General features: G+C 38.8%; 1 protein-coding gene and 1 long non-coding RNA gene across 6 annotated transcripts in view; one reads left to right on the top strand and one right to left on the bottom strand.

Moving 5' to 3' along the window:
- Window positions 1-26,762, top strand: part of RBBP8 (RB binding protein 8, endonuclease) — a 39,122-nt gene that overhangs the window by 9,972 nt on the left and 2,388 nt on the right. For 3 of the 5 annotated variants that reach the window (XM_072152081.1, XM_072152082.1, XM_072152078.1), the window contains exons 2-17: window positions 821-1,026; window positions 3,448-3,490; window positions 5,901-5,996; window positions 7,622-7,734; window positions 7,953-8,028; window positions 9,692-9,870; window positions 12,372-12,473; window positions 14,428-14,528; window positions 16,217-16,308; window positions 17,205-17,988; window positions 18,569-18,683; window positions 20,566-20,657; window positions 20,927-21,032; window positions 21,113-21,277; window positions 24,290-24,362; window positions 26,456-26,552. In XM_072152081.1, the coding sequence (XP_072008182.1) occupies window positions 873-1,026; window positions 3,448-3,490; window positions 5,901-5,996; window positions 7,622-7,734; window positions 7,953-8,028; window positions 9,692-9,870; window positions 12,372-12,473; window positions 14,428-14,528; window positions 16,217-16,308; window positions 17,205-17,988; window positions 18,569-18,683; window positions 20,566-20,657; window positions 20,927-21,032; window positions 21,113-21,277; window positions 24,290-24,362; window positions 26,456-26,552 (2,388 nt within the window). In that variant the 5' untranslated portion in view covers window positions 821-872. Of the gene's footprint in view, window positions 1-817; window positions 1,027-3,447; window positions 3,491-5,900; window positions 5,997-7,621; window positions 7,735-7,952; window positions 8,029-9,691; window positions 9,871-12,371; window positions 12,474-14,427; window positions 14,529-16,216; window positions 16,309-17,204; window positions 17,989-18,568; window positions 18,684-20,565; window positions 20,658-20,926; window positions 21,033-21,112; window positions 21,278-24,289; window positions 24,363-26,455; window positions 26,553-26,762 lie in introns of all 5 variants that reach the window. The other 2 variants (XM_072152080.1, XM_072152079.1) reach the window with 1 other exon arrangement.
- Window positions 19,429-26,634, bottom strand: LOC140132822 (uncharacterized). Its single transcript, XR_011855720.1, has 3 exons — window positions 26,576-26,634; window positions 23,468-23,668; window positions 19,429-19,628 (listed from the first exon to the last, which is right to left on the bottom strand). It is a non-coding gene; the product is annotated as an uncharacterized lncRNA (long non-coding RNA).

The raw sequence follows: 26,762 nt of genomic DNA, 5'->3' as shown, positions 1-26,762 counted from the left end.
ATGAACTCCCCCTTGCACTGTATATTGCACTAAAATTACACGTGAAAACAACCAAAATCCATAAAAGTTCTGCTGCAGCTGCTCTGCGCTGTCCTGAGACATCACTGCTGCTACCACAGACACAGGACCTTTCCACTATTTACATCATGTAACATGGGGTTGTGAGCAGGGCTCTAGCTGATGTCTGACATAGGAGGCTCACAAAACAAAGCTTTTGTTCCCTTTTATTTAATTTATCCCCAATATATTGTGTTGCACTTTTCAGACAATGTAATTACTCTGTATTCCACTCTATTGTTATATCCGTACCAGAGGAACCTGTCACCCCAGGAGTTTTAGTTCTCCTGCACACAAACCTGCCTGGTCCGTCAGACGGTGTGTGCTGATGTCCTATTCGTTCTTGTTGTGACCCCTATCACACAGATGGAGCTACGGAGGACACCTTTTATGATTAAAGGAGTTTTCTAGATTTGCATATTTTTTGACTACTTTGCCTAAGAATGAATTTATACTTGCCTCTCTTTGGTGCTTCTATCCAATGAAGCTTCTCCCATCACACCAGCCTTTGGCTCTGGAATTTATTAAGCTGTAATAGGTGGGTGCTGTCATCGTATGCCAGCGATGATTGTAGGAGCTGCACTGGATCTGCTAGGGATAAGTATACATTAGTTGTTGTTTTTTTCACAACACCCAGGGATACACATCCATTGCATTTTATGGGAGGCATTCGCTCATAATCATTGTTATTTTCCTTTCCTGAAATGCTAAGACTACGAGCTAAACCTTGTGTCTAATTGTGTACTTTTGTGTTAACCAGCAGATCCCCTGCATTATTTGCAGCACAGAACAGAGCGATGTGGTAGAAAGGGCGCATGTTAGAGCAAGTGATCGGCACTGTCTGTGTGAAGATGAATATTTCTGGAAGCAGCTGTGGAAGCCCAAGCTCTACTGAGAGTCTTACACCTGGAGACTTATTTAAGGAATTATGGACAAAGCTGAAGGATTGCCATGACAAAGAGTTGCAAGGTGACAAAGAACTTGATTCTGATAATTTCATGTATTAAAGGGGTTTTCCCACAAAGCATGTTAGGCCCTATCCACAGAACAGGGGTGTCAGTGATAGGAAACCCCCCAGCCCCCCGGATCACGAGAACGGTGCTTGGTAATCTCCATCAGCTCCATAGAGATGAACGGGGCAGCCTGTGCATGAGCGACTGGCTGCTCTGGTCTTCTTGGAGAGCTGATGGGGGTACATCAGACCCCCGTTCTCATAATCCGTGGGGGTCCCATCACTGAGACCCCCTGAAATCAGCAACGTCGATAGGGCCTGTAGGTCGTGGACTGCCTGTAAAATGGTAAACCTTTTACAGGCAGTCCCCGACTTACAGGCGACCCCTAGTTACAGACGGACCCCTCTGCCCACTGTGACCTCTGGTGAAGCTCTTTGGATGCTTTACTTTAGTCCCAGGCTGCGATGATCATCTGTAAGGTGTCTGTAATGAAGCTTTATTGATAATCCTTGTTCCCATTATAGAAAAAATATTTTGAAACTCTAATTTTGTAACTCAAATTTTTTACTGGAACTAAAATTATAAAATTTACGGTTTCAAGTTACCGTATATACAAATTAAACTTAAAGGGGTATTCTCATCTGGGCATTCACATTCAGTTTCACTAATCTTCCATATATAAACATTTCTTCAATTAGATGTTATTAAAAAAAATGTTCCTGTGTGAAGATTATTTCTCATAAATGTAGTCATATGGTCCCTTAGAAACGAGATGGCTTCCTCGGATACGGCCACCTCTGCTGGAGAGATTGCACAAATAAACAAAAAGGTTTTGTATATGAAGTGTCCGGGAGTTACTGCATGTCCCTGATCGCTGAATCCAGGTGGTCCGGCAGGACTTTATAGCGCAAGTCTGGCCACTGCTGCCAGAGTGTGAGGTGGTCGTAACCGAGGAAGCTATCTCGTTTCTAAGGGACAACATGGCTACATTTATGAGAAAATATCTTCACACAGGAACATTTTTTTTAATAACATCCAATTGCAGAAATGTTTATATATGGAAGATTAGTGAAACTGAATGTGAATGCCCAGACAAGAATACCCCTTTAAGAACAAACCTATGGAGCCTATCTTATATGTAACCCGGGGATTTCCTGTATTTTATTGGATGCTTATCAGGAATAGAATATTTTGTAATTGCCCCTGGATTTGTGACTTTTTCATGCTTTGTATGTCAGAAAATTGGTGCTCTAAAAAACTAAGAATACTGTGCAGAAAACTTTCCGCTGTAAGAGAGAAAAAAAAAGTGGTTTAATATATAAATAACTACGCAAAACCGCATGACTGCACAATTTTTATTTTTTGATTGTTAAAGGGGTAGTCCAGCAGAAAGCCCTGCTTTGATTTCCATTTGGTGCATAATTCATGAGTTATAAACAAATCCTCTACAGCATTCTGTGAAACATCTTGCTGCATAATTACTCTAATAGCTGTGTGTTTCCTGGTAAAACTTCTGTAAAAAACAAAAACTGTGTCTATTAATCGTAAAAATGCTTTAATTTTATTGCCTTTTTAATTTTATGTTATACATGCATTTACAAATAATGACATAAAGTGTGTTCGGGAGACAATCATTTTATGTGTAACAAAATGCAGCTAGCAATTAGATATCACTACAATCAGTAGATATTTATTTAATCTACAGATATACATGTTCTGTTTGGATGTGGTCACTCTGCACCAGTTTGATTTGCTGTATTCACTTGTGTCCAATGCAGAAGATTAATTGATTTGCTACTAAATCCGGTTGAATCTTGAAAGTGTGAATGACTGTCTTTTTGTTTTATGGATGCCTTGCCACCTGTTAAAAGGAACCTGTTATCTTTCACAACCCTCTTGCCCCTTGACAGCTACCAAGAGCATCCTTTTGGCATCTGTGAGGCATGTGTGTTTATATATGTGTATATTTTTTTATGCATGGGGCTAAGTGGGGTATGCCACTTCCTGATACAGCCAGTCCCCTACTTAAGAACACCCGATTTACAGACGACCCCTAGTTACAAACGGACCTCTGGATGTTGGTGATTTACTGTACTTTAGCCTTATGCTACAATTTACAGATATAACAGTTATTAAAGGCGTCTGCAATTAAGCTTTATTGTTAATCCTGGTTCTTGTGACAATCCAACATTTTTAAAGTTCAATGGTCACAGAGACCAAAACATTTTGGCTGAGGTTACAATTATAAAATATACAGTTCTGACTTACAAATTCAACTTAAGAACAAACCTACAGAACCTATATTGTACATAACCCAGGGACTGCCTGTATACACTAGTATGTATTAATTATATTAGTGTGATGTGAATGAAGCCTTGTCTCTAGTGTTTTTTTTCATTGCCTCTGATATATAACTAATTTATTTTTTTTATTTTAGAGCTACTAATGAAAATTAACAAGCTGAAAACACAAAGATGTTTGTAAGTTTTAAGGCTTGTAATTATATAAAAAAATATCATTTAAGTTCCTTTTTCAATTCTTCCATTCTTATATTGTATTTCTTATTCTTTACTATCAAACATATCAATTTATTGAAAATCCAAAATATAATTTTGTATACAGTGACATTCAGCAAATACTTGATCAAAGATTACCAATTCCTAACCATAGAAACTAATCCACAAGGTCATATAAGTACAATACATACATCATATTCAGCTCAGGTTCCCAGCTTTCTTATTCTTTATCCCCTTAAAGACACTCGCTGTAAAAGTAAGGCGCGGTGTGGGTGCATTGAGAGGGTTCACGGGCTGAGCCCTCTCCATAGCTAGTAAGTCTTTGCTGCATATTGCAGCAAACGCTTACCGGTATCACCCGTGATTGGGCGCATAGGCACCGTCATATTGGTGAAGATCGTCGCTCCCCATGACGTAATTGGGGAGTGGCGATCGATTGCCTTGACAGCATCGTGTCTTCAAAGACCCGGGGCTGTCTCGTTTTAACCAATTCAGAGCGGAGGAAAATCCTCATACTGTAGTATGGCAGTATATGGTAGGATCAATCAGACAACCTAGGGTTAAAGTACCCTAGGGGGTATGAAAAAAACTTAAAAAAAAATTATATTAAAAAAACCCCCTAAAAATTCAAGTCGCCCCTCTTTCCCTAGAACTAATAAATATAAACAGTAAAAATCATAACCACATTGGGAATTGCCGCGTCCAAAAATGGACGATCTATCAAAATATAATTGGCACTTTTTTGCCAATTTGAAAATTATTAAAAATTCAATAAAAAGTGATCAAAAGGTCGTACAGTCCTAAAAATCCTAAAAAGTCCTAAAAACTTAATTAAAAGTTGCACAAAATGACACCACCCACAGCTCCGTACACTCAAGTATGAAAAAGTTATTAGCGCCAGAAGATGGCAAAGTCCAAAGTTATCCCCGTGATCGCACCAACCCAAAGAATAAAGTAGACATGTCATTTGGGACGCACAGTGAAAAATCCATGCCCACAAGAAAATGGTGCAAATGCAATTTTTTCACCATTTTCACTGCATTTGGAATTTTTTTTCCCAGTACACAGTATGGAATATTAAATACCATCACTATGAAGTGCAAAACAAGCCACCACAGAGCTCTTTGTGTAAAAAGTTATAGATTTTGATGGTGGGGAGTAAAAAATGCAAATGAAAAGACAAAAAATGCCAGGTTGTTAAGGGGTTAAATTATATTGCAGTCTTGGTAGGCCCAGGAATAAGCTATCATGTTTGTCTCTCTGCAGCCAATCAGTACTACATATGCACTTACTAGTAATTAGGAACCTGCCTGATGACCTGTAGATGTGAGCTATCTTGTACAAAAAAAGGCATACTATAATAAGTGTATTATATGAAAATATTCTAATAATTTGTTCTATTGTATTTCTATTAATCCTGTGCTTATAAACTTTGCATTTCACATGAATTCAGTCCATGATGATATTGATGATGAATATTATGAAAGCTCTTCATTTTGTGACTTAATGCATACCACACCAAATGCCTGAATTATTGTTTGCTAGAGACTCCTGACAAGCGCCTCATTGTAGATACAATAGCTGTATATAGGCATTCTTGTTCTCCCTGACCCTTGCTGAATACCTGAGGTTTAATATTTCAGTGCTGATAACCAGAGCGACAATGAATGCCTTATGTTTTTCCAAACCTTCCCATTCACTCAAATGAGCTCAGAGAATGGGTCACAAACCATGATTGCCAATGCAGTTCTTTGCCAAATTATCATTCACTTTACTTGAAGCAACCTGGAAAACATATTTTAACATATCGAGAGTTTTTTTATTTTATTATTAAAATTTATTATTGGGCAATGATTAGCAAATGGTAAGTAATTTAATAACATTTTTAGGATTTAAAGTGTAGTGAAATTTGTTGGTTGTGAATTCATTTGTACAGGGGTTAAATTAGTTTTTATTTTTGTTTGTATAGTCAGTAAAAAGTCTGTGTGTAATGTCGCTTATGCAGATAAGTTTTCCAGGAGGGGCAAGGAAAACCAGGCCTCTTTTACTACCTTAGAGAAGGTGATCTAATCGAATGGCGCACTCTGGGGTATTGGTAAAAAGTTTTTATTGATGATCGATTTACAAGGTCTTCAAGTCACAACGCGTTTCGGGGCACAGGGACCCCTTTGTCAAATGAAAAAGACTGATGTCACAGGTGATAGAGGACCTCTTTTTTTTTGCCCAGGGACCATCTGTAGACATAAACTTTTTTCAGGGACCTGTGGTTGGGGGATGCGTGCTAGTGTCATAGTTTCGTAGCCAAAAATGTATGTTTGCATGCTCAGTTCACTATACTTGTAAATGTAGTTGAGTGATATCTTTGTCTACATAGGGATGCACAAAGACTTGAAGAATTTTACACTAAAAACCAACAGCTAAGAGAGCAGCAGAAGGCGCTTCATGACACTATCAAGGTCCTTGAAGACAGGTGTGTAGCCTTTAAAAATATCCATACATATACAAATAATTATCTACAGTGGGGCACATTTCTAAATGCTGTTAATGGTTAATAAAGTACTTCTAAAAAGCTAAATCAAAAAAGTATAAAAACAAATGAAACAACTGAAAAATTAAAGGTGAAATCCCTTCTTGCAAGTGTGCTACAAAAGGCAAAGATCGCCAGCCAATGAATAAGAGGGCGCTTATAAATAGTATTTAAAGGACTTAAAGGGAACATTTGCAGAGAGAACAACTTTCTCCTTTATGTACAAAGTGTAGGGATTACTATATGGGAAAAGAGACAGATGTCATAGGAATAGTGAATGAAATAAACTGTTTTGGGAATTTGAAAGGCCTGCTTTTATACCGTATATACTCGTGTATAAGCCTAGTTTTTCAGCACATAAATTGGGCTGAAAATACCTAACTCGACCTATACTCGAGTCTATAGAAAGAACACTATACTCACCTTTCCGACGCCCCCTGCAGGTCCTCTTCTTGCTTCAGATGCTCCGGTGCCTCTTTGCGTCCTTCAGCTCCTCTTTGGCTGGCAGGCTATATACTGGGGTGGGGGTGGGGTTGACTATATACTGCAGGGGCTGGCAGACTATATACTGAGGGGATGAGCTGGTTTAAGACTGCAGGGGCTGGCAGGCTGTATACTAGAGGTACTGGCAGGCTATATACTGGGGGGGCTGGCTAAATACTGCAGGGGCTAGTCGGCTATATGCTGTACTGACCTCTAGTTACAAACTGACCTCTGGATGATCATTAGGCTTCAATAAACAGCTATAGCAGTTAGCAAAGGTGTGTGCAATTAACCTTTATTATTAATTCTGGTTATTATGACAATCTAACATTTTTAAAATCCAATTGTCACAGAGACCCAACAAAAATTTGGCTGGGGTTACAATTATAAAGTATACAGTTTCAACTTGCATACAAATTCAACTTGAGAACAAACCTACAGAACCTATTTTATACATTACCAGGGACTGGCAATATACTGGGGGATATGGGCTTGTCAGCTTTATTCTGGCTGGATGCTGTGACCAATGCATTTCCTATTTGGGAACCTTCGAAACTATGAATCTTGGACATTTTTTTGTGTCTGGCAGAGTGCATTTAAGAAAAGTTTTGAAGACAGAAGTTGGGGCGACATTTCGAACCTTAAACATATTAGAGAAAATTAGGCAAATAAGAGCTGTTTTGAGTGAAGCGTAGACTGAGAGCAGTGTAAAGTCTGGCACAGGGTGGTGGCGTTTCCAATAAATAGTGGGTTTATTGAGGGGAGATGTCTTAGAATCAGAGAAGCCTCCAAATAATACAAGATTGGTCACAGGGCAGACACCAGTGGGACCCAGCTGACTAAATTGGCGTATTATTGTCAACCAAGTTCTGCCATTGTGTTCAGTTGCTTTCTTTGATATCACTTCTTATCTGGCTTGAATAGTTGAAGTTGTCTGTGTAAATACATGTGCAAAGCAAGTTGTTAGTTTGACATATGAAAGATGCATCTTAAAGCAATAAGTGTATCGGTGAAATGGTCATTTTTGTCTGTTTCATGTAGCTTTGGTGCTGATGATATGATTGTTACTCTTTTTTTTCCTCTAGATTACGGGCTGGGCTTTGTGACAGATGCGCAGTAACTGAGGAGCACATGAGGAAGAAACAACAGGAATTTGAGAATATCAGACAGCAGAACCTGAAACTCATCACAGAGCTTAGTGAGAACTCCCTTTCCCATTTATTAATAGTGTCCTAAACAACCAATACTGTAATATTAAGTCAATTATATATAGTGCACAGGATCAGAACTGTTTCCGGTAATAGTTCTACTTCAGTTAAATTCAACTCTTGAACCAATGGCTATAAGCACACATTATAGACCAACACCAAGTTTCCTAGAATGTGCTGTAACATGTTTATTGATTTCTTAATGCAGTGGACGAGAAGAATGCATTACAGGAAGAAAACAAAAGGCTTTTGAAGCAATTGGAACAAATGCAGAAGTCTGCTGAGTGAGTATCTCAGTATCAAGTTATACATCAGGGCAGATTTATAAAGTGTCTCAAAGTTAGATGCACAGTTAGACCAGGCAGTCTTATGCTACACCATCAAAGTGTATAATGCTGTGTGAACAATCTTGCATAGTATAAAACATTCTTGTTATACGACTGCTATTAGTTTATACTAGAAAACTGCCTAAAACTGGTGCATTTGCATAATTTTTGCCACAAAGACTTTTCCCAATGAAGCCAGCGCCTTTTTGGAACACACTCTTTTCTTGTACTAGTCACATAATGTATGTATACGTCCCCATAGACGGCAATGGCGGTATGGCGGCAGTATGATGCCACACATGTGTGGCACTGATCCGCTCCATACACGGGGAAAAGATGCATGCTCTATTTTTTCCCCTTCTGTGCTCCGCAGTTTTCTATGGAGGGAGGTAGGTTTATGCCGCCGTGTGAATGCACCCTTAAAAAATGATGAAATAATTGAAAATGGGACATTTGCATAACCCCTTTTTCCATACAGCCGTGGCCCTTTTTCCAAGGTCACTTCCCATTTTTGTTATACTGTACTTGTCATAAAATATATAGATCAAGGCCAAATTACAGCAAAATGTTGTCAATAGCAGTAAAATCTGAACTTTGTGTTTTATAATAATTCCTTTTAATTATATAGCGCTTACAGATTACGCAGCTTGCCAAATATTTATAAGTGTGACTTCAGGCCAATTTTTTTGTCCCTATGACAATTGGATTTTCAAAATTTATGGTTGGCATGGGACAAAGGATTAACGATAAAATTTTAGTGAAGACGCCCATGATAACTCTTATGCACTGTAGCCTTTCATTAAATGAGCATCATTTGTAACTAGGAGTTGTCTGTGAATCAGGTGTTCTTAAGTTGGGGACTGCATGGAAAGGCTGAAATATAAAATTAAAAAATGAAAATGATGCAACGCCCTGATACATTTAATAAAAGTGACACCCCACATTTTGTAAGAATGCCCTCAAGCACTGCATTTTATGGGCACTTTCCCATGCATCATTTTATAAAATGAATTCATGCAAAAAATGGCTGAACCTTGGACATATGACTTCTCTCCGGTTGGTAAGGAAGGTGAAAATATTGTTCACTACTTTGGTGTTGCAACAAGCTATGATCTTCCTTTCTGATGTTGCTTTGTGTCACCTATTCCTCCAGGTATCAGTGAGCACGTCTTTTCATTATACTTTATCATAGTTTAGTCCCTTAATAATAAAAAAATATTGATGAAATAACTGCGTTGTGAATTGGTCATGGGTTTGTAGAGGAAGCTGACAAATTTAGTATTCTAAGAGAGCTAGACAGATGTAACTTCAAACAAAATAATATCAATTAGTCTCCACTTGTTGGATAATCCCAGACATTGAAAAGTATTAATCCTAACAGTGTAAAATGCTTTTTGTCCGGTCTGTTTAAGGGGCACAGGGGAGGGAGTTTGTCTATGGAAAGGCGGGAGGGGTGGTGTGGGATTGGGGAATTGTTTGTATATCTTTAAAACTGTTGAAAATCAATAAAAAAGGGTAGTGTTTTTTTTTTTATTTAAACAGAAAATGTATAGTTCATCATCAAAGTTTGCTTTGCACACATCTGAGTGATTATGTGACGGAAATATGTCTTAATATTTAGGTCAGAAAAAAAGAGGCATGAAGAAGTTGTTGGAGCAGATGATGGTGTGATCCCTGATTCACCAGTCTGTTCATTCCCTATAAATGTGGTCAGCAGGATGCGCAGAAAAAAAATAAACAAACACGTGCGGTATACAGAACATCTACAGGATGATTCCAGTGCATCACAATGTGCAAATAGTAAGTGAGAGTCTCTGAACCATAGAATAAAAAAAAATTACCAAATAAATGTGGAAATGTTTTATCTGAACAGAGCTGCACAATATGGTGGCGCTATGTAAAGCATTATAATTAATATTAATGTTTGACATACAGAACAGGAACACAGCATTTTCTTTGTGTACATGGAATTTTGAAATAATACATGCTTTCACACGTCTTTTGGTGTCTTTTATTTTTAAAGAGTGGCTTGCTGTTAGTTATGCTGTGTATCTGACGTAACAAAGACACTTTAAAATAAGAGTTAAAAAAAATAAACTTCCACAAATACAAGTGGGACCAAAGACTCCGTGTGCTGTCACATGTTAGCGCTTTGACTCAGTTTAGAAATCGAATCAAAACGCATGGGGTGGGCCATGGCCTATTCCATATGCATTTCTATCCAAACGTGTGCAATCGGCAACCAGTTCCCGGTGTCTTGTATTGTCTAAGTGCCGGACACCGGGTGCTGGTTACTGATCACATGCGTTTGCATAGAAAGGCATATGCGATCGGCTGTGGCCCGCCCCAATGCGCTTTTGACCACACCCTTAAAGGGAACCTGTCAGGCAAATCTAACCCCTAAAACCCAAGTTCCTACTGCATTTTCTGTAGTGAGTGTCTATGTTGATGATATTGAAATGAGTCGGTGGCTCCTGTGATTTTATAAAATGACCCCCTCTGCATTTTAGTTTTGTGAGTTGAATCAGCTGGGTGTTCCTGAGCTGTCCTGAGTCAGGCTGTAACGCTCCCCTGCTCTTCTGTCCTCTTATAAAAGCACCTCCTGCTAAGCTGCAACACAGACACCAGAACCAGTGGCTAACAGAGGGGGTTGTCTATGTCCTCTACAAAAAAGGCTAAGTTAGCTCTAGCACTGCTTGCACAATCGGTAGTATATTGTGCTATATGTTGTATGAAGTTCAGTTGATAATAAAGCATTTGTCTCTTCCTGCATTTGGCAGTGTTTCTTAATAAACTTCCCCTCTATACTTGCACAGAGAGCCGATAGATAAAGAGAAGTTGTTTAAGAGAAGCTGTAAATTAACCCACTCAAAATAAATGCTTCTTTACAAACTATGATTAAAAAGCATTGCCCTTATCCCTAAATCTTTCCTTTCTATGGCTGCAATGTGACAAAAGTCCTGATTCACAGGTCTATGGGTGCGTTCACATGCGGCAGTAACGCATCAGAACAGCTAAGAGATTTGCCTGATAGCTGTTAACATGACATTGAAAAATGCAATGTTATTTGAGGTATAATCTGGCAAATCTCCTCTTAGCTGTTCTGGTGCGTTTAAAAATGCATGCATTACTGCCACGTGTGAACGCACCCTATAAGTGCTATGAAATTCTTCTCTGTGGAACATATAGAGCTCTGTTACATGTTACTTGAGCACTTAGTCATGTGACCTTGATGACATTGTCACACATTGTCAAAGGTCCTGTTATATCTGCAACGTCTACCCCATGTTTGTATTTGATACCATGAAATCGGAACAACCTCCATTGGAAATGGGGAGAAGTAGAAGTCCATGGAGGCTGAACAGATTACATGCATGGTGTATAGTTTGCTAATGTTAGCAGGCTAAAGGTCACATGACTTGCGGGGAAAAAAGGCAGGACAAACTTTTTGATGCCAGGGAATATAACATAAAGTTGACTTCTGTGGATGTGAGGGAAACCATTTTTAGCTAAAAGAAGGGTGTCAGTTACCTAATAGGGCTCTATAGGAACCGGTCACTAGCTGTATGTGTGAAAATGTGGTGACAGATTCCCTTTAAAGTTACTACTGATACTCTTTTTCAACGTTAAACATTAAATATCACCAGCACTATTTTTTTTTTTAATATATAAAATAACAAAATGTTTTAAGGGGGCTTTTTGAAGAACTGAAGGTAAACCTTTATTCATGATGTAAAAAGTTAGGGGTAAAATCTAAGAGCATGCAGCCAGATTTCTAAGCTGCTTTGCTTATTCATTGAACTTGTACACAAGAATAACATTAGCGCAATGCAAATTGTCAAGTGGAAATATTTGGATGAGAGTAAATCTGATCGCTCTGCTCAATGCAAATATAGATCTAAAAATAATTCAAGTATTTGCCTGTAATAAAACCAAGTGGAATTTTTGGGAGATGAGTGGAAGTTGACATTAATCACTGTGACAACTTCCGGTGACTTGATACTTGTATAACATTCTGTTTACTAAGAGACCACTATAACCACTATTGCAGGTATTTTCCAGCAGTTTTAGTCTTTGGCAAAGGCAAAAAGAGTATTTTAAAAAGAAAGCAAGAAATTCTCAATGATTCGCTGCAGTTTCTGGTGCAACCCAACTTCTCTGTCTTCCTTCCCTATCAACAGAATATAACAGCTTCATTATTCATTGGCTGCTGCTGTGACCCATTGTAATCATATTTAATTGCTGATGAACTCTTAAGTAAACAGACCTTTCAATTAGTTTTGTTTATTTTTCTCCCTCAGATACTGGACAAAGGATATTTACGTCCACCCAAGTAAATACAGGAAAAGAAGAAGCCATCTTGGTTGCTGATACCTGTGCATTACAATTATCCCCTCTTCCCAGTAAGTTTTCAACTGTAAAGTTGAAAAGATATATAATCGTATAAGGTGGTGTTTACCAGTGTGGCTTTGGTTAAATAAATGTAACTTTTTCATGCTCTGTGTCCGATATATTGGACTCAATGGTGATGGCAGCTCAGCTCGTAATCAGATATGAGCCGAACAGCTGAAACCCCAGTGCAACACTAGCGCTCGCAGTGAGCTCCCATCGTGGTGTTTAACCTGTCAAATGCCGTGGACAGAGAACCATCGTATAGCCACCACATCGTACTGACCCATTGAATAAAATTAAGATGTTTATTAGGCTATATGGTGAATGCCAAAAAAAGTCAAAAAATCAATTATAACGTTTTATGCTTTTCTATTCCTCTACCATCCCCCCCCCCCCAAAAAAGTTATGTTTTCAACAGTGGGGAATAACCAACCCCAAAATCAATGGAAAATACATCTCATCCCTCAAAAAATTGCCCACACTTGGCTCCACTAATGGAAAAACTAAAACTTTCTAGCCTACAAAAGGCCGTCAATGAGGAAACTAAAATCCCTAAAGTTGTATAGGATAAAACTGTAAGCTGCAGGGCACTCCTTCCCTACTACGGCTCGCTGTGCAGTCGTACAACAAGTAACATCCACAAGTGGAGTGTCTCCGACCTCTGGAGAAATTGCATAACAAAAGATGGATTTTCTCTTTTTATATTTTCCAAATGTGTACATTTTAGGGCTAAATGAATGCGTTACCGACAAAATTGGACCATTCTAAATTTCATCTCCATTTTGTTTAAAAGGTTTAAAAATCCTCCTAAAATCCGTTTTAAATAGTTTGAATGGTGTACTTTTGGAAATGGGTGGATTCTAATAATTTATATTTCAAACTCATTTAAAACAAAAATGTAAATGCAGAAATTTGGGGGGGGGGGAGGAATAATAAACTGTTCCATTTGTAAGCTGTCTAACGTCATATAGGAATAAAACAACTTTTTAAAAAATGAGGAAAACTTAAAGTTGAGATATGGGCAATGTAGTAACTAATTTGGGTGCTACAACTATCCGTCTCAAATGTAGATAATTTCAAATTTTGAAAATGTACCTTTCGCAAAAGAATTAGCAAACTTTATTTTTTCATAAATAAACGCAAAACATATCAACCAAAATTTACTACAAGCATGAACATTCTCAAAATCATTTTAAGTTGGTGTTCAGAGTTATAACCATATAAAGAGACATGCCAGATTACAGAAAAGAGGCGGAGCCTCTTTTTGAAGGGGTTAAAGTGACTTCTTTTGTTTTGACTTATGAATACTCTAGTTGAGTACAAAGCCTTTGGCTCATGGTTGGAAAATGCACCAGACTATACATGCTGTACATACTGCATGGGCAAATTAAAACCTCATCAACAAGTTTTTTGTGCATGGCATAACAGATTTTCTGTAATGTGCATGCTTTCGCCACTGTTTTACTTACTTACTTTGAACAGTATTTGCAGTATATTGTAAAAGCCAGAATGTGGAACCCCAAAACAAGTACAAATGTTTCTCTTTATACTTTGTTTTTAAAGGATCTACTCTTGGCTTTGGCTTACAAATGCGTTTAATTGATGATTGCTTGATATTTTGCTGAATCCAGTGAAACCTCTCCAAATGACATACTTTTTAAGACCACCCCTATCCAGACTAGATACATTTTTAAATAACACCATATATTATACAAAACTAAAAGGATTATTTGGACTGTTAGCCAGTGGATAGCCTGATGACTCTCAATTTTTGTCTGCCATATTTTATATATATTGATCACCTTGTTTAAGGAACACCTCCCCTAGAAACTACTTTTCAATGGCTGACTAAAGGCTTTACTGTAATGTGTATATATGTGTGGTTATTTTTTATCTTAATTATTTGTATGTTAATGTGTAGTTTGCTGTAATAATATCTATGATCTTTAATTTGTGTTTCACCAGCAAAGCAGGAGATGGCCGACTTAACTCCTGAGAAACCGGTCTTTAATTTAGCTGCTGTGGTAGCAGAGACTATTGGCCTTGATGCTAATTTGGAAGAATCTGTAAGTTCTTGATTATCATGTTCCAAACTACTATTATCCTCTGCTTTTTGTTTGCTTTAGTTGGGGTAACCATACATCTTAAGCCCTTTGCCCACAAGCGAGTTTGGTCCAACAAAGTTGTTCTGTGTACGGAACAAATCCGAATAATGTACAGTTAATTTCTGGTTCTGGCTTTTACCAGAATATTTTTTTTCTAGCTATCAAACCTACTGTAGAATTGCTGCACTGAACCTGACATCTTTGTTCATTGATTCAGTGATTCTAGATTTGGTTTGGCAATTATTAAGTGCACAGACCGTTTGTTGGACCAAACTCACTTGTGGGCAACAGGCTTTAAACCTATTCCTTCCCGACTCCTCTTTATACCTATTCCCACACAGTTAAGTTTGAAGTGCACGGATATCAGATGCTGCCAAACACTTCTATCATAAGCTTATGCTTAAGAACAAGGAATGGGGCATTTCTATAGGCTTGATTGTCAAAAGGACTTGTTCTGTATATTAAATATTATATACAGATGGTCCCTGAATTAAAGCGAACCTGACACCACATTTTTCACAAATACAGCTAGTGGCTGGTTCCTATAGAGACCTCATAACTGACACCCTTCTTTTAGCTAAAAATTGTTTCCCTCAGATCCCCACAAAGTCAGAGTTATAAACTGGCCTGGTATCTATGCATATTTAGGGTGTTGAGGGATGTGGCCTACTGCCATGTGACCAGGGTGACATCACAGGTACTTAAGCCTCTTAACATTAGCAAACTGTACCCCATGAACACATCTCATCACACAAAAATTGCATCAGCCTGCATGGAATTCTACTTCTCTCAATGCAGGCTGCTGTGATTTTATGTGATATCGTTGGCTCTGATTTCATGAGATGTATGCTGGGTGTACAGTTTTCTAATGTTAGGCTAAAGAACCTGCGATGATGTATCCCTCCTAACATGACATTACTGCTGCATGCAGAGATAGAAAGGGTCGGAGCTGCTGGATTCAGCCAGAGGAGGCCACCCCCACATGCTATAGACATGCTTAGACACCAGGAAAAATTATAAAGTTGAATATATATGGGACTCTGAGCAGAACAATTTTTAGTTAGTTAGTTACTAGGACTCTATGGGAACCTGCCACTAGGTGTTTTTGTGAATAATGTGCTGACTGGTTCCCTTTACGAACAGCCAACTTGCAGACGACCCCTAGTTACAGATGGACATTTCTGCCTATTGTGATCTCTGGTGAAGCTCTCTGGATGCTTTATTTTAGTCCCAGCTGTAAGGTGTTTGTAACAAAGTTTTCTTGATGATCTTTGTTCTCATGGTAACACAAAATTTTGAAAATCAAATGGTCACAGGGACAAAAAAAATTTGTCTGCAGTTACAATTATAAAATATACCTGTTCTGACTTACATACAAATTCATCTTAAAAACAAACCTTAAGAACCTATTTTGTACGTAACCCAGGGACTGCCTGTATTACATTACAGATGTTTAAAATAAAATAAAATTATACAGAGCATTATGTGAATTTGGTTGAAGCCATGATCTAGTCGATGTTTATTATAGAGTAAACCGAAAACTAATTCAATCCCAGTACATAAATACTTTCATTGAGTTTTATTTTTGCCTGCTAAATGTTGTTTAACATATGTCATTAATAATGTTTTTACTTGTGCTTTTATGAAAGCAATCCCAGAGTGTACTAAACAATTTAAGGACCGATGCCGGGGCTGTTCAGGTACTCGATAAGCATGAGGAACACTCTCCAAGTGAGTTAGAGTAAGTTCTGTGTGCTGATCCAGTTTACTAATCCATTGCTGCTTTGTTTATTACCCTTCGACTGCTTGGTGTAATATATGTTGTGATATTTCTGCTACTATATGTCCTCCTAGACGAGGATTTCTTTTCTGATCTTCTGGAGTTTTTTGTTTTGTTTGTGGTTATGAAATTTTTAATGCTGTTCGTTTTGTTAACTTGTGTTGCTGAGACCTGCTTTGCCGTGGATCAAAGTTGAAAGTGCTTTTGACTATGTTAAAATAAAAACTTTCTGATCTGTGGTACTTTTGCCATAAGTACAGCTTTCTGAAGCAGTCATGTAACTTTCCATTGAATGGTTCTCAACCTGAACACGGGAGACATCATTGGATTGCCAGCTTTGCAGTAATCCGAATAAAGAACCCCTCTACACAAAACGCTGGGCACCTCTGTGCTCTCATTACAAAAAGCATTGCCAGGGAATAAAGGCTAAATTGCAGTTCATATATCCAAACCAGTTCCCTACAATATGCTTATGAGATGCAAAAATATTGAAATAAAGCTGATATTGATATACTGGCTTGTCAGTAATCCCATTGCATGTCACTAGACTTTATTCATCATGCTTTATGGATATGGAGCTATCTTTTAAGGTAACACTGAGTCTTGCTTATCTCACCCTTAATATGGTGAAAAATGTAGTAATGATATAATTATTAAAAAAAAATCCACAAGAAAAATTATTTAGTATAGGAAATGCATAAAATCCATATCTGGGCGTTTTCATGTTTTAAAATTGTGGCTTCTGAAATAACAAAATTCAAACATAAAAGCAAACATTGGTGCATTGGATGCATGTGGTTACATAGTTATGTGCTCTGTTTTGCAGCTTTGACTAATGAGTTATTTTTTTGGCCCAGGTTCACTGAGAATACACAGAGTAATCCACATGATGTGGAATGGGACACTCAGCGTGTTTCGCCAGTATTTGGAATGGCTGCTCCGAAAATTGAGACCACTACGAATACTGATAATGGCTCTTCTCTCCTTCCTATTGGAATCAGTCTGAAGTCCTCATATTCTAACAAGTCTTCTGTCCATGTACTGACAAAGGCTGAAGATGCTTCCTTGGTGTCAGAATACAGGGCAGAAACAAGCTCAGTGATCAGCCAGTGCTCGGGGAACAATCAGCAGTCTTTACGCAGGAGTCCAAGTGACTCTGTGATCAGTGGATTGACTACTACTGATGCTTTTATGAGCAAAGACCATGTGACTCGTGACGCATACAAGCAAACTGCAAGCAGATGTGTCAAGCGGAAAAAGGTAGAGAGTGAAGGAGATACAAACTGTGAAACTGCATCTGTTAATAAAGAGAATGACTTTCCATTGAAAAATGTCAATGGCATTTCCCTCGACAAGCCCCTGGACCTCTCAGATAGGTTCTCGGGTCTGTGCCCTCAGGAGAAAGGCAGAGAATATCCTAGAAGCAAAATGAAACAAACTTCCATACAAGAAACTTTTAAATTGGGCACCAAAAGTTCTTCGATGGGATGTAGTTCTCCGGGGAGTTATTTTCAGTCGAGGGAGGGCTCTCTTCAAACGTTAAATCATAAAAAGACCAGAAAGGGCGACTGTTCTGCGAGCTGGATACAAGATGATGGTGAAGGAGTAGAGGAAGATAGCCAACTGTTTGGAAATAAAGAGGTATTGTTGTTTTTTTGTTTTTCGTGGTACATGACCTTTGACAAACAATTAAAGCGATGCTGTTTTGTAGCAGTCCTTATAAATTCATATAGAATATATATTCTGCTCTATGTGACTGATGTTCTTCTATTACACACTATTTCACACTGTGTCTTACAAGCTATTCACAGATTCATTTAGGCCTAAACAAAAGACCTACTTTCCAGAGTTACACCTCCCCGGTGTTCTTGAATTGCAATGTGTCAATGCAGCCTCAAGTAGCTAGTGATCATGCCCCCCTTCTTTGTTTTGTCAAATCTGATTGATCAAGATCTCACTGCAGCTCAAGCCGCAACTCTTTCACACACAATCCAGATATTAAAATAGTGGAGTTTACTGATGAATAACCTAAAGAACCGAGGAAAAAAAGCAACATTTTATAATTTCTGTCTACATTGAAAATAATTACCCCTATAACCCTGAAAGACTTTAAAAACACTGTATATATTTTTTTGGGGAAGGGGGGGGGGGGTAATTATACAGTTGTTTCACTTATATACATATTTATTTACTGGTCTGTAACTTTGACAATCCTTTCTAGGAAACAGGAGTTCATGTGCCAAAAAGGCCTAATAGGTCCATCGACAGAGGGTACAAACCAGCATCAGTACTGCAGCCAAATCCTCACCTTCTTCAAACCAGAGACACCGAGAAAGGTATATCCATCCGTCTTGCATTTTCCCCTCAATTGTTTTTTATGGGAAACTCTGAGTAAGAATATATTATTGAAATGAGCAAACCACTCCTGGTTTGCGCATCAAAAACTACATCTGAAACCCTGAACGTGTGAAAACACTGTAATCTATCTATGGATCTGCATTGAATTGAAGTTTAAAAAAGGCTCTTCCCGTTTTAAATTGATGTTAAAAAGAATGAGGAGAGAAACAGAGTGTATCCTTTATATCTCCCAGTAGAAAAAGCTTTATAGGGATTTATCAGATCCTGGGAGTTCAAACACTGGAATCCCCAGAGATCAGGACGACCGAGGACAAGAAAAGTTGCTGCACATGTGTGACCGGTGTTTTCAATAGACCTTGTGTAGGCAAGATTTCAACTAAATACACCTACACCTAGGAAGCGCTAGTCTCCGTGCACTGTGACGAGCACTCGCACCCACCAGGTGGGTGGGGAGTGGCTAGCTATGTTAGGTGTGCATAATTAGTAGCTGAAAGAGTGCCGGGCCACCTGTGTGACGTCCACAGGAGCACCCGGCGCATATTTTAAATCTAGATTTTTCGCCGGAATAAACGCATTTCAACACTATTCAACGTATGTTCCGGAGTCCGGGCCAGCAAGTGGGTGTATTTGTTTGAAATCTTGTTTACCCCAGTGGTAAATTTCCTTCAGTTGCCTAGCAAAATAAACAGCAAAGTTGTCATTCAGAAAATGAATAGCGTCCAGTGTAACAAAATCTAGGAAGCGTCTGGGAAAATATAGCTTTACTAATGTCCCATGACTGATTTGTATCTGATGGGTGTTGTGTTATGCTGACTTTGTGTTTGATATGGTTGAAATGAAGGCTAATTCGGCTCTTGGTGCCTCTCTTCATGCTCCTCTTCAGCTACCATCACAGGGTCGGGAGGTTAGTATTTACAGAAAACCTAAAATACAAAAGTCCCATTACTACGTGACATACGTGTATGAAATGTAAATGGTTTAGTAGCTTCTCTTCAGTCTTCACAATGTTAAAGGTGGATTACCACCTTACATACTTGGTGCCCTATTATACTTTTTCAGGTGGTTATCGGTAATAAATGCTCACACAAATGCTTGTTGCCAATAATCATCTTATAACCCACTCATCACCTGCTTGATTTTATCAGAATAATAAAAAAAATAAATAAATAATTGTTTCCTTGCTGCACGTCTGCTGGTTGTGCTGCTGGCCAGAAATGACAGCACATCGCTCTGGCAATCCTTTCTTCTTCATCTTCTCTGCATGAGTCTATGAAAACTGACAGGAACTGAACAAGCTCTGCTAAGCTCCAATTCAGAAGTTCTTGGGGTCCCATAGACCCACCCATATATAATCAGAATAATCATTTTGCTAGGTGCCCTGTACATTTTAGTGATTGGACTTGGTGGTGGTGGGGGGAATAAAATAAGAAAAATGTTTGATGAAATGGATGGCATGGTAGAAGTGCTTGGAGGGGCGTAATGCCATGATCTGCTAACCCCAACCCAAAAGGACATCTGACACATGTACGTAAATATACGTAATATTGATAAGTACGCCTGCAGTACTGATCATGACCTCTAGAAAGCGCTGGTGGTGCTTTGTATAGGCTCATTTAAGTGCTAGTTTTCCTTCAAAAATAATTTAATGAGTGTTTTTTAGAGGACTTTTTGAATGGTCAGTGTATCATGCCAGATCCTGTATCAGTGAAATATTTTCTGTGATGGTGCTAGAAGACCATAACCAGGATCATATGTAGGTTATAGAATATCTACAAAACATTATCTTTTTCCTATCTTTCAATGGTCATTGAAGTTGTTGCAAAAATAGAACATTAATTACAATAATATTTTCTTTTTAAGACCTCGCTTCTGTAGAGAACGTGCAGTGGAGCATTGACCCAGGAGCAGACCTTTCTCAGTATAAAATGGACAATACTGTTGTAGATGACAAGGTAAGGAAATTAAAAAAAAAAATCCCCTTTAATTTACTAATGGCCTATTCTCCGGGTAGGTCCTGTATAACCAATCATTTGGGATTCATGCACTTAAATGGGAGTAGCAATGCAGTATTTTGATACCGCTGCTTTCTGAGACCTCTCACACTGACGTTTTCTTGGGATTGCTCATAAGTATCAAAAATGGCCATGGGGCAGCAAAAAATCCCTTTAAGGCACATACTATTCAGCTTTCACAAATAATTTAATATATCTCCTTTGACAAGGATGAAAACCACATCAATCCTGAATTTGAAGATCTGGACTACACCTATGTCAGTGACAGTATGCTGTTAAAAATGAAAAATCAGAAGAACGCAGATGACAGTCTACGTAAGTCATTTCCATCTGGTGATGTTTTTATTGTTGAAATTATAATTAGCTGATGTGTTTGGTAATGGTTTATTTTGCAGATGAGGAAACGGAACATGACAGTTTTGTAGAAATGTTTGACAAGACTGAATGTGATGAGTATGTGTCGTATGCTCAAGATCCAAGCTCTACCCAGAGGATGGACTGTAGGGAAGAACACTGCGATGGACCTGTAATCCTCAACAAGGGATTGGTGAATGGAAAAGGTCAGAGATGCTAATTAACCTGTTAATTGTTTTAAAATACAAAAAAATTGCTAACTGTTCTATTTTGTTATTTATAAGTAATACTATAACTTGCCCCAGGCATTATGTGTACAGCACTTCTACATCCACACACTTGGATACCTCTGCTACATCCAATCATGCACTCAGGTCTTTAGTGCGTCTGGTGACTCTGGTATAATTTATTGTCATATTCAGGTGTTCCATATATGGATTATTTTTAGACCCATGTAGTATCTGCACTAGCAGTATGATAAGCAGAAGTTATTGTATTCCCGGCCTATATTATACAGTGGGGAAAATAGGAACTTGATCCAAGGTCAACTTTGCAAGTTTTCCCACCTACAAATAATGAAGCAGTCTGTAGTTTTTATTGTTGGTACAATTCAACTGTGAGTACAATCTAAAAAAATCCAGAAGATTACATTGTATGATTCTAAAATAATTTAATTACAGTCAATGAAGTGTCGCTGTAAAATAGTGCTGAGAGCAACATCTTATAAGTGGCCTGTGACTGTGGGAAAATGTAATGGATTTGGTCCTGTTTGGTGAACTCTGTCCTGGGCTGATGGCCTGAGTGCCCACAGAAAGGGCTCTGAGTGCCACCTCTGGCACCAGTGCCATAGGTTCACCATCACTGGTCTAGGGGCAGTCTCCAGGCCTGAACCCAAACAGAAATCTTTGGAGGAAGCTGCAATTTAATGTTGCCCAGAGATACCTGAAAGCTCTCTATAGAGTACTGGGCCAAAATCCCTTCTGCAGTGTTTGCAAACATATCACGGCCATGTTAATGTACCCTTGGTCCTAAAATACAGGAAACACCTCTGTAATTTGTTTCCGTACCAAATATCACTTTCTGTTTTTCTTGTTATTTAAAAATCATACAATTTGATTTTCTGGATTTTTTTTTTTTTAGATTCTGCGTCTCACTGCAAAAGTTTACCTACAATAAAAATTAGACCTCTCAATTCTTTGTAGGTGGATAAACTTGCAAATACTTGGGGTTCAAATACTAATTTCCCCCACTGTAGATGTACTTTATCAAATACATTTAGTGTTGGTTATTGCACTTCATACACATGTATTATATTTATGTAATGTAGCAGAACCTAGTATGTGGATATGGTACATATGTCTTTTTTCAGTCTGTGACTGTATTTTTTGTGTGTACTGTAGATTGCATAAAATTTGTATTGCTTGGTTAAGAAATTAAGTATTGTGCTATAGTACGTAATACTATATTTAGTTTTTGCTTTGGAGTATTTGGGCATGATGGCTCTAAATAAATAAAGATTTTTATTATAGGTAATAATCATCTCCTGGGTAGGCCAGGAATATCTGTTTTAATAATATTTTTGTTCATCTTGACTTTTAAAATACTATTTTTAAAATGCGTATATCAATCTGAAGTGCTTTGTGGGGTGTAAACAGAGCCCCTCTGGGTCAGGGAATAGTGCATAATCTACACACACTTAAGATCCACCCACTGCTTCATCTACACCATCATGCAGACATCACTTGTTGCTCCCGCAAAGTCCGGCTATAACTTTAGCAGCCTCAAAGTGCATGCACAGAACCTGAGGAAGATGAGTGATGTCTACCACACAATATGGGGGTAGCTGCGGGCTGTTTTGAAGTGCTGCGGGATGGGAGTCAATTATGCCCCGGTGTCTGAGCTTCGAAGGCCTCTCTTAAAGGGGTATTCCAAGGAAGACAAAATGGATGGGAACACACCTCAATAACGCATTCTCGCAGAAATAATTTTAACCGGTCACTATCAGTACTGTTGTATTTTTTTGGTTGCCATTGGAAACAACCATAAACTCAGTCCTATGACCCTGAAGGTCTTCCTGTCTGCACAGATTCCTCTCCGATGAACGCATAGCTCCTGTACTGCAGGAGGGGGAGGAGGCACTTTCTGTTCAGTAGTGTATAGAGAAGACAAGATAAGTGTCTTGATCCAGGGCGTTGGGGCATTGCAGTGCTATGTGTATGTTTGGTTAGGTGAGATAGCACAGCTGATTTTGTCTTATATTCATCTCATGACTCTAATCTGTCTCATGTCTCTTTTTCTATGTGTCACCAGATTTTGACCACCCTGAGTAACAATGCCTGCTGATAAAGGGTTAAACATCCCCCCTCCATATCATCGAAAATTAACTGCCACTGTACCTTAATTACAGACATTTTTCTGATATACAAATTAGCTTTTCTGACTCTTGTCTCCTGGCTCTGACTCTTCTCCTTTCTCAGGCTGGCAGTGAACCACGCCCCCTTATTCTGACTGACAGCTCTGGGTTTCTTCAAATCACTGCTCTGTCTCTTGTACTGGGGGGGCAGTCTGCTAATATTCAACTACAGACATATAAAGCTCTGTGTACAAATGGGAAATATTGTGTCAAGTTTTTTACACTGTGCCTTGAGTTAAATTAATTACATCAAATCACAGCATCCTCCATGGAGGATGGAGAGGTGTAGAAGTCCAAGAAGGCAGCTGTGATTTGGTCAGATACATGCATGGGGTACAGTTTGCTATTATTAAGAGGCTAAGGACCTGAGATGATGTCACTCTGGTCACATGACATGAACTGTAAGCAGGCATTAGGCATGTGGAGTATTAGATGGGAGGGGCCGGTTAATAAAAGATAAAGGGTGATTTGTGTGGATGTAAGCGAAAAAATTTGAGCTAAAAGAAGGGTGTCAGCTTGCCAAATCATTCACTGTCCCCAATGGGGCTCACAATCTAATCAACCTAGCAGTATGTTTTGCGGTGTGGGTGGAAATCTGAGGACCTGGAGGAAACCCACGCAAACACAACATACAAACTCTTTGCAGATGTTGACCCTGGGACTTGAACCCAGGACCGCAGCGCTGCAAGGCTGTAATGCTAACCACAAAGCCATTCCTTTAAATGTTTTACTCGATTTATTCTCTTGTGATATATTACTTGGTGTGCCTAGTTTTATATTCTGTTAACAATGTGGTTTTATTTAGGAAAATCAGACAAAGAAGAAGCTTACTATAAGCAGAAGGCATATGTAGAGCCCTATGTACAAGATGTTGAAATGTAAGTTAATAATCAATATGGACATAAACTATAGTAATTTAAAGACAATGGGGGAGAAATATCATTCTGTCTACCACAGAAAACTAGAGTTAATTTGCACCTGAAATGCCGTGCCGCATTCATTGAAGGTTTTAGACTATTTTTAGGCAGTATTCCAACTCGTCCAAAAAAGGGGCATCTCCTCAGTAATAGGGCTGAACGATGCATTGAAATTTCAATACCTTTACAGTTTTCACAGAAGCAGAACGGTTCAATAATAGGATTTCATGCTGTGTGCGGGAAAAGGAGAGATCAGGGAGATTGTGTGCAGCCACTGTGGTGGTGCTCAACGTTCCTGCACTGCCCAGATCTGTTATTCTTTGACCTATTATTTGATTGCAGTGTTTTAGCACACACTTACAGTGCTGGTGGTGCTGATAAAGTTCCCCACTCGAACCCTTCACATTGCTGAGCAGCCTCCAGCCACCCTGAAGCTGCAAAGATAGAGCGTTCAAGGCTGAATAGAAGCCTTCACTGCAGGAGCTGAGCAGGAAGGGGTTAACCTTCCTCCAAGCTCCACTGCTGAAGAGAACATCCCCCAAAGCAGTGAGGTGTCCTAACTGGCACATGGGGGATGAGTGCAGACCAAGGCTTCCACAGTCTACCAGTGGCTCTGCATACAGCCTGTACTAGGTCTCAGGGAAGCAGGGCAGCCATCAGGTCAGTATGCGTTTCAGGATCACACTTAACTCCTTCAGGAAAACCATGTTTTTAACCTTGTTTCCAAGAGATATTAAGAGAATAGTTCATAGCAATATTCGGCATCCCCCGAAAGTGGCATGGGGGGTGCCCATCGTGAGGGAAGAGGGAACGACTCACTTAATCTCGCTCGGATTTAAGAATAAAAACCTAGTAGTCCTGAAGTGTTAAGGAAGTGTAATCCTGGAAGGTATAAAACATGTCCCACCTCATTGCCCTGCTTTGCATAGGTTTACATTGATAATACTGTATTACAATAAACAAGCAAATTGTATGGTTGCTTGCTTGTTCATAGTGGAACTAGGAAAAAGTAAAAAAAAAAAATACAAATTAAATGTCCCACTGCCTCCATTAGATAGGAAAGTCGCATATAATGGGGAAAAAGTGAAAATCCTCACATAAACCCTACACATATATTATTGGCAGGTCTGTAAGGACCCGAACAATAAAAATGTATCATTATAGAACCTGCACTATGAACGTCATAAAAAAAAGGCCAAAAACATCTTGTCACCCCAAAAAAGTGATGCGGCACCATATGCTCCGTGTGCCCTTAGCCGGGACAAGATTGCGGCCATATATATTTATATATCCCCCTACGGTCGTATATATGTTCCCATACGCTCGTGTGAATGCAGTCTTACATGTTATTTCAATTACATGTTATTTTTAGTTATCAGGATTTCAATGCTTAAAATATTTCTGCTACTTGTTTTGAAACAAATAGTTTTGTGCATTTGTTTTATAGGAAATTTTCTAATATGTCTGCGCATACAGTGTTAAAGGGGTTGTCCGAGTTTTGAAAAAAAAAACTATAGGTGGCCGGGAGCAGGCTGCTTAAAACAATAAAGATGAACTTACCTTCCGGTGCCCTCCAGAATCCAGTGCTGCTGTCGCTCCGGTCCGGGCGCCATGTAAACAAACATGGCCGCCGGAGCAGCGCTGGATACCGGAGGGCACCGGAAGGTAAGTACATCTTTATTGTTTTAAGCAGCCCACTCCCGGCCACCTTTTTTTTTTTTTTTTTTTTTTCTTCGGAACTCTCGGACAACCCCTTTAATGTGAACATTTACTAAAGAACATAGAATTTATGCATTTAAGAATTTATTTTATTTTTAGTTTCTCTGCCATTGCATTAGCAACTTTTCTCTTTACATACAAGTTATGATTGTCTTGTCTTGGAGTAAATCTCAATAGCATAAAGTTTTCCTGTGAAGGGAGATGCTTTTAATCATCTTGTTAAATGTCAGTCTTTCGCATTTAACAGGTGAAACGATAGCAATGATGCCATTGTGCATCTTGTAAGTTCTGCATTATCTTAATAAATACAAGTAGTGCCTTTTCATTCTTTCTAGGAAGAAGCCTGTAGTGGATTTCCCTCATATCGAAGTTGTGCGAAATAAAGAAGAGAGGAGGAAACTGCAGGGGCACACTTGTAAAGAATGTGAATTGGTACGTAAATAGATTGTCCTTACCTGACATTCACACGCTTTTTTTTCCCTTTCTACTTCGAGAAGGCTTAACCCCTTAACGACCAGGCACTTTCAAAAGAGATATTTAAAAGAGATATAAATAATAAAAACAACACTGCCCGCATCCCTTAGTGGTAACGAGCAAGCTAATTAGGACAGTCTATCACCAGTCTATTACCATCTGTCATAC

The sequence above is a fragment of the Engystomops pustulosus genome, chromosome 5 (genome assembly GCF_040894005.1).
Source record: "Engystomops pustulosus chromosome 5, aEngPut4.maternal, whole genome shotgun sequence".
NCBI lineage: Eukaryota > Metazoa > Chordata > Amphibia > Anura > Leptodactylidae > Engystomops > Engystomops pustulosus.
The sequence above is the reverse complement of the archived record's forward strand: the minus strand, read 5'-3'. Positions and strand labels throughout refer to the sequence as shown.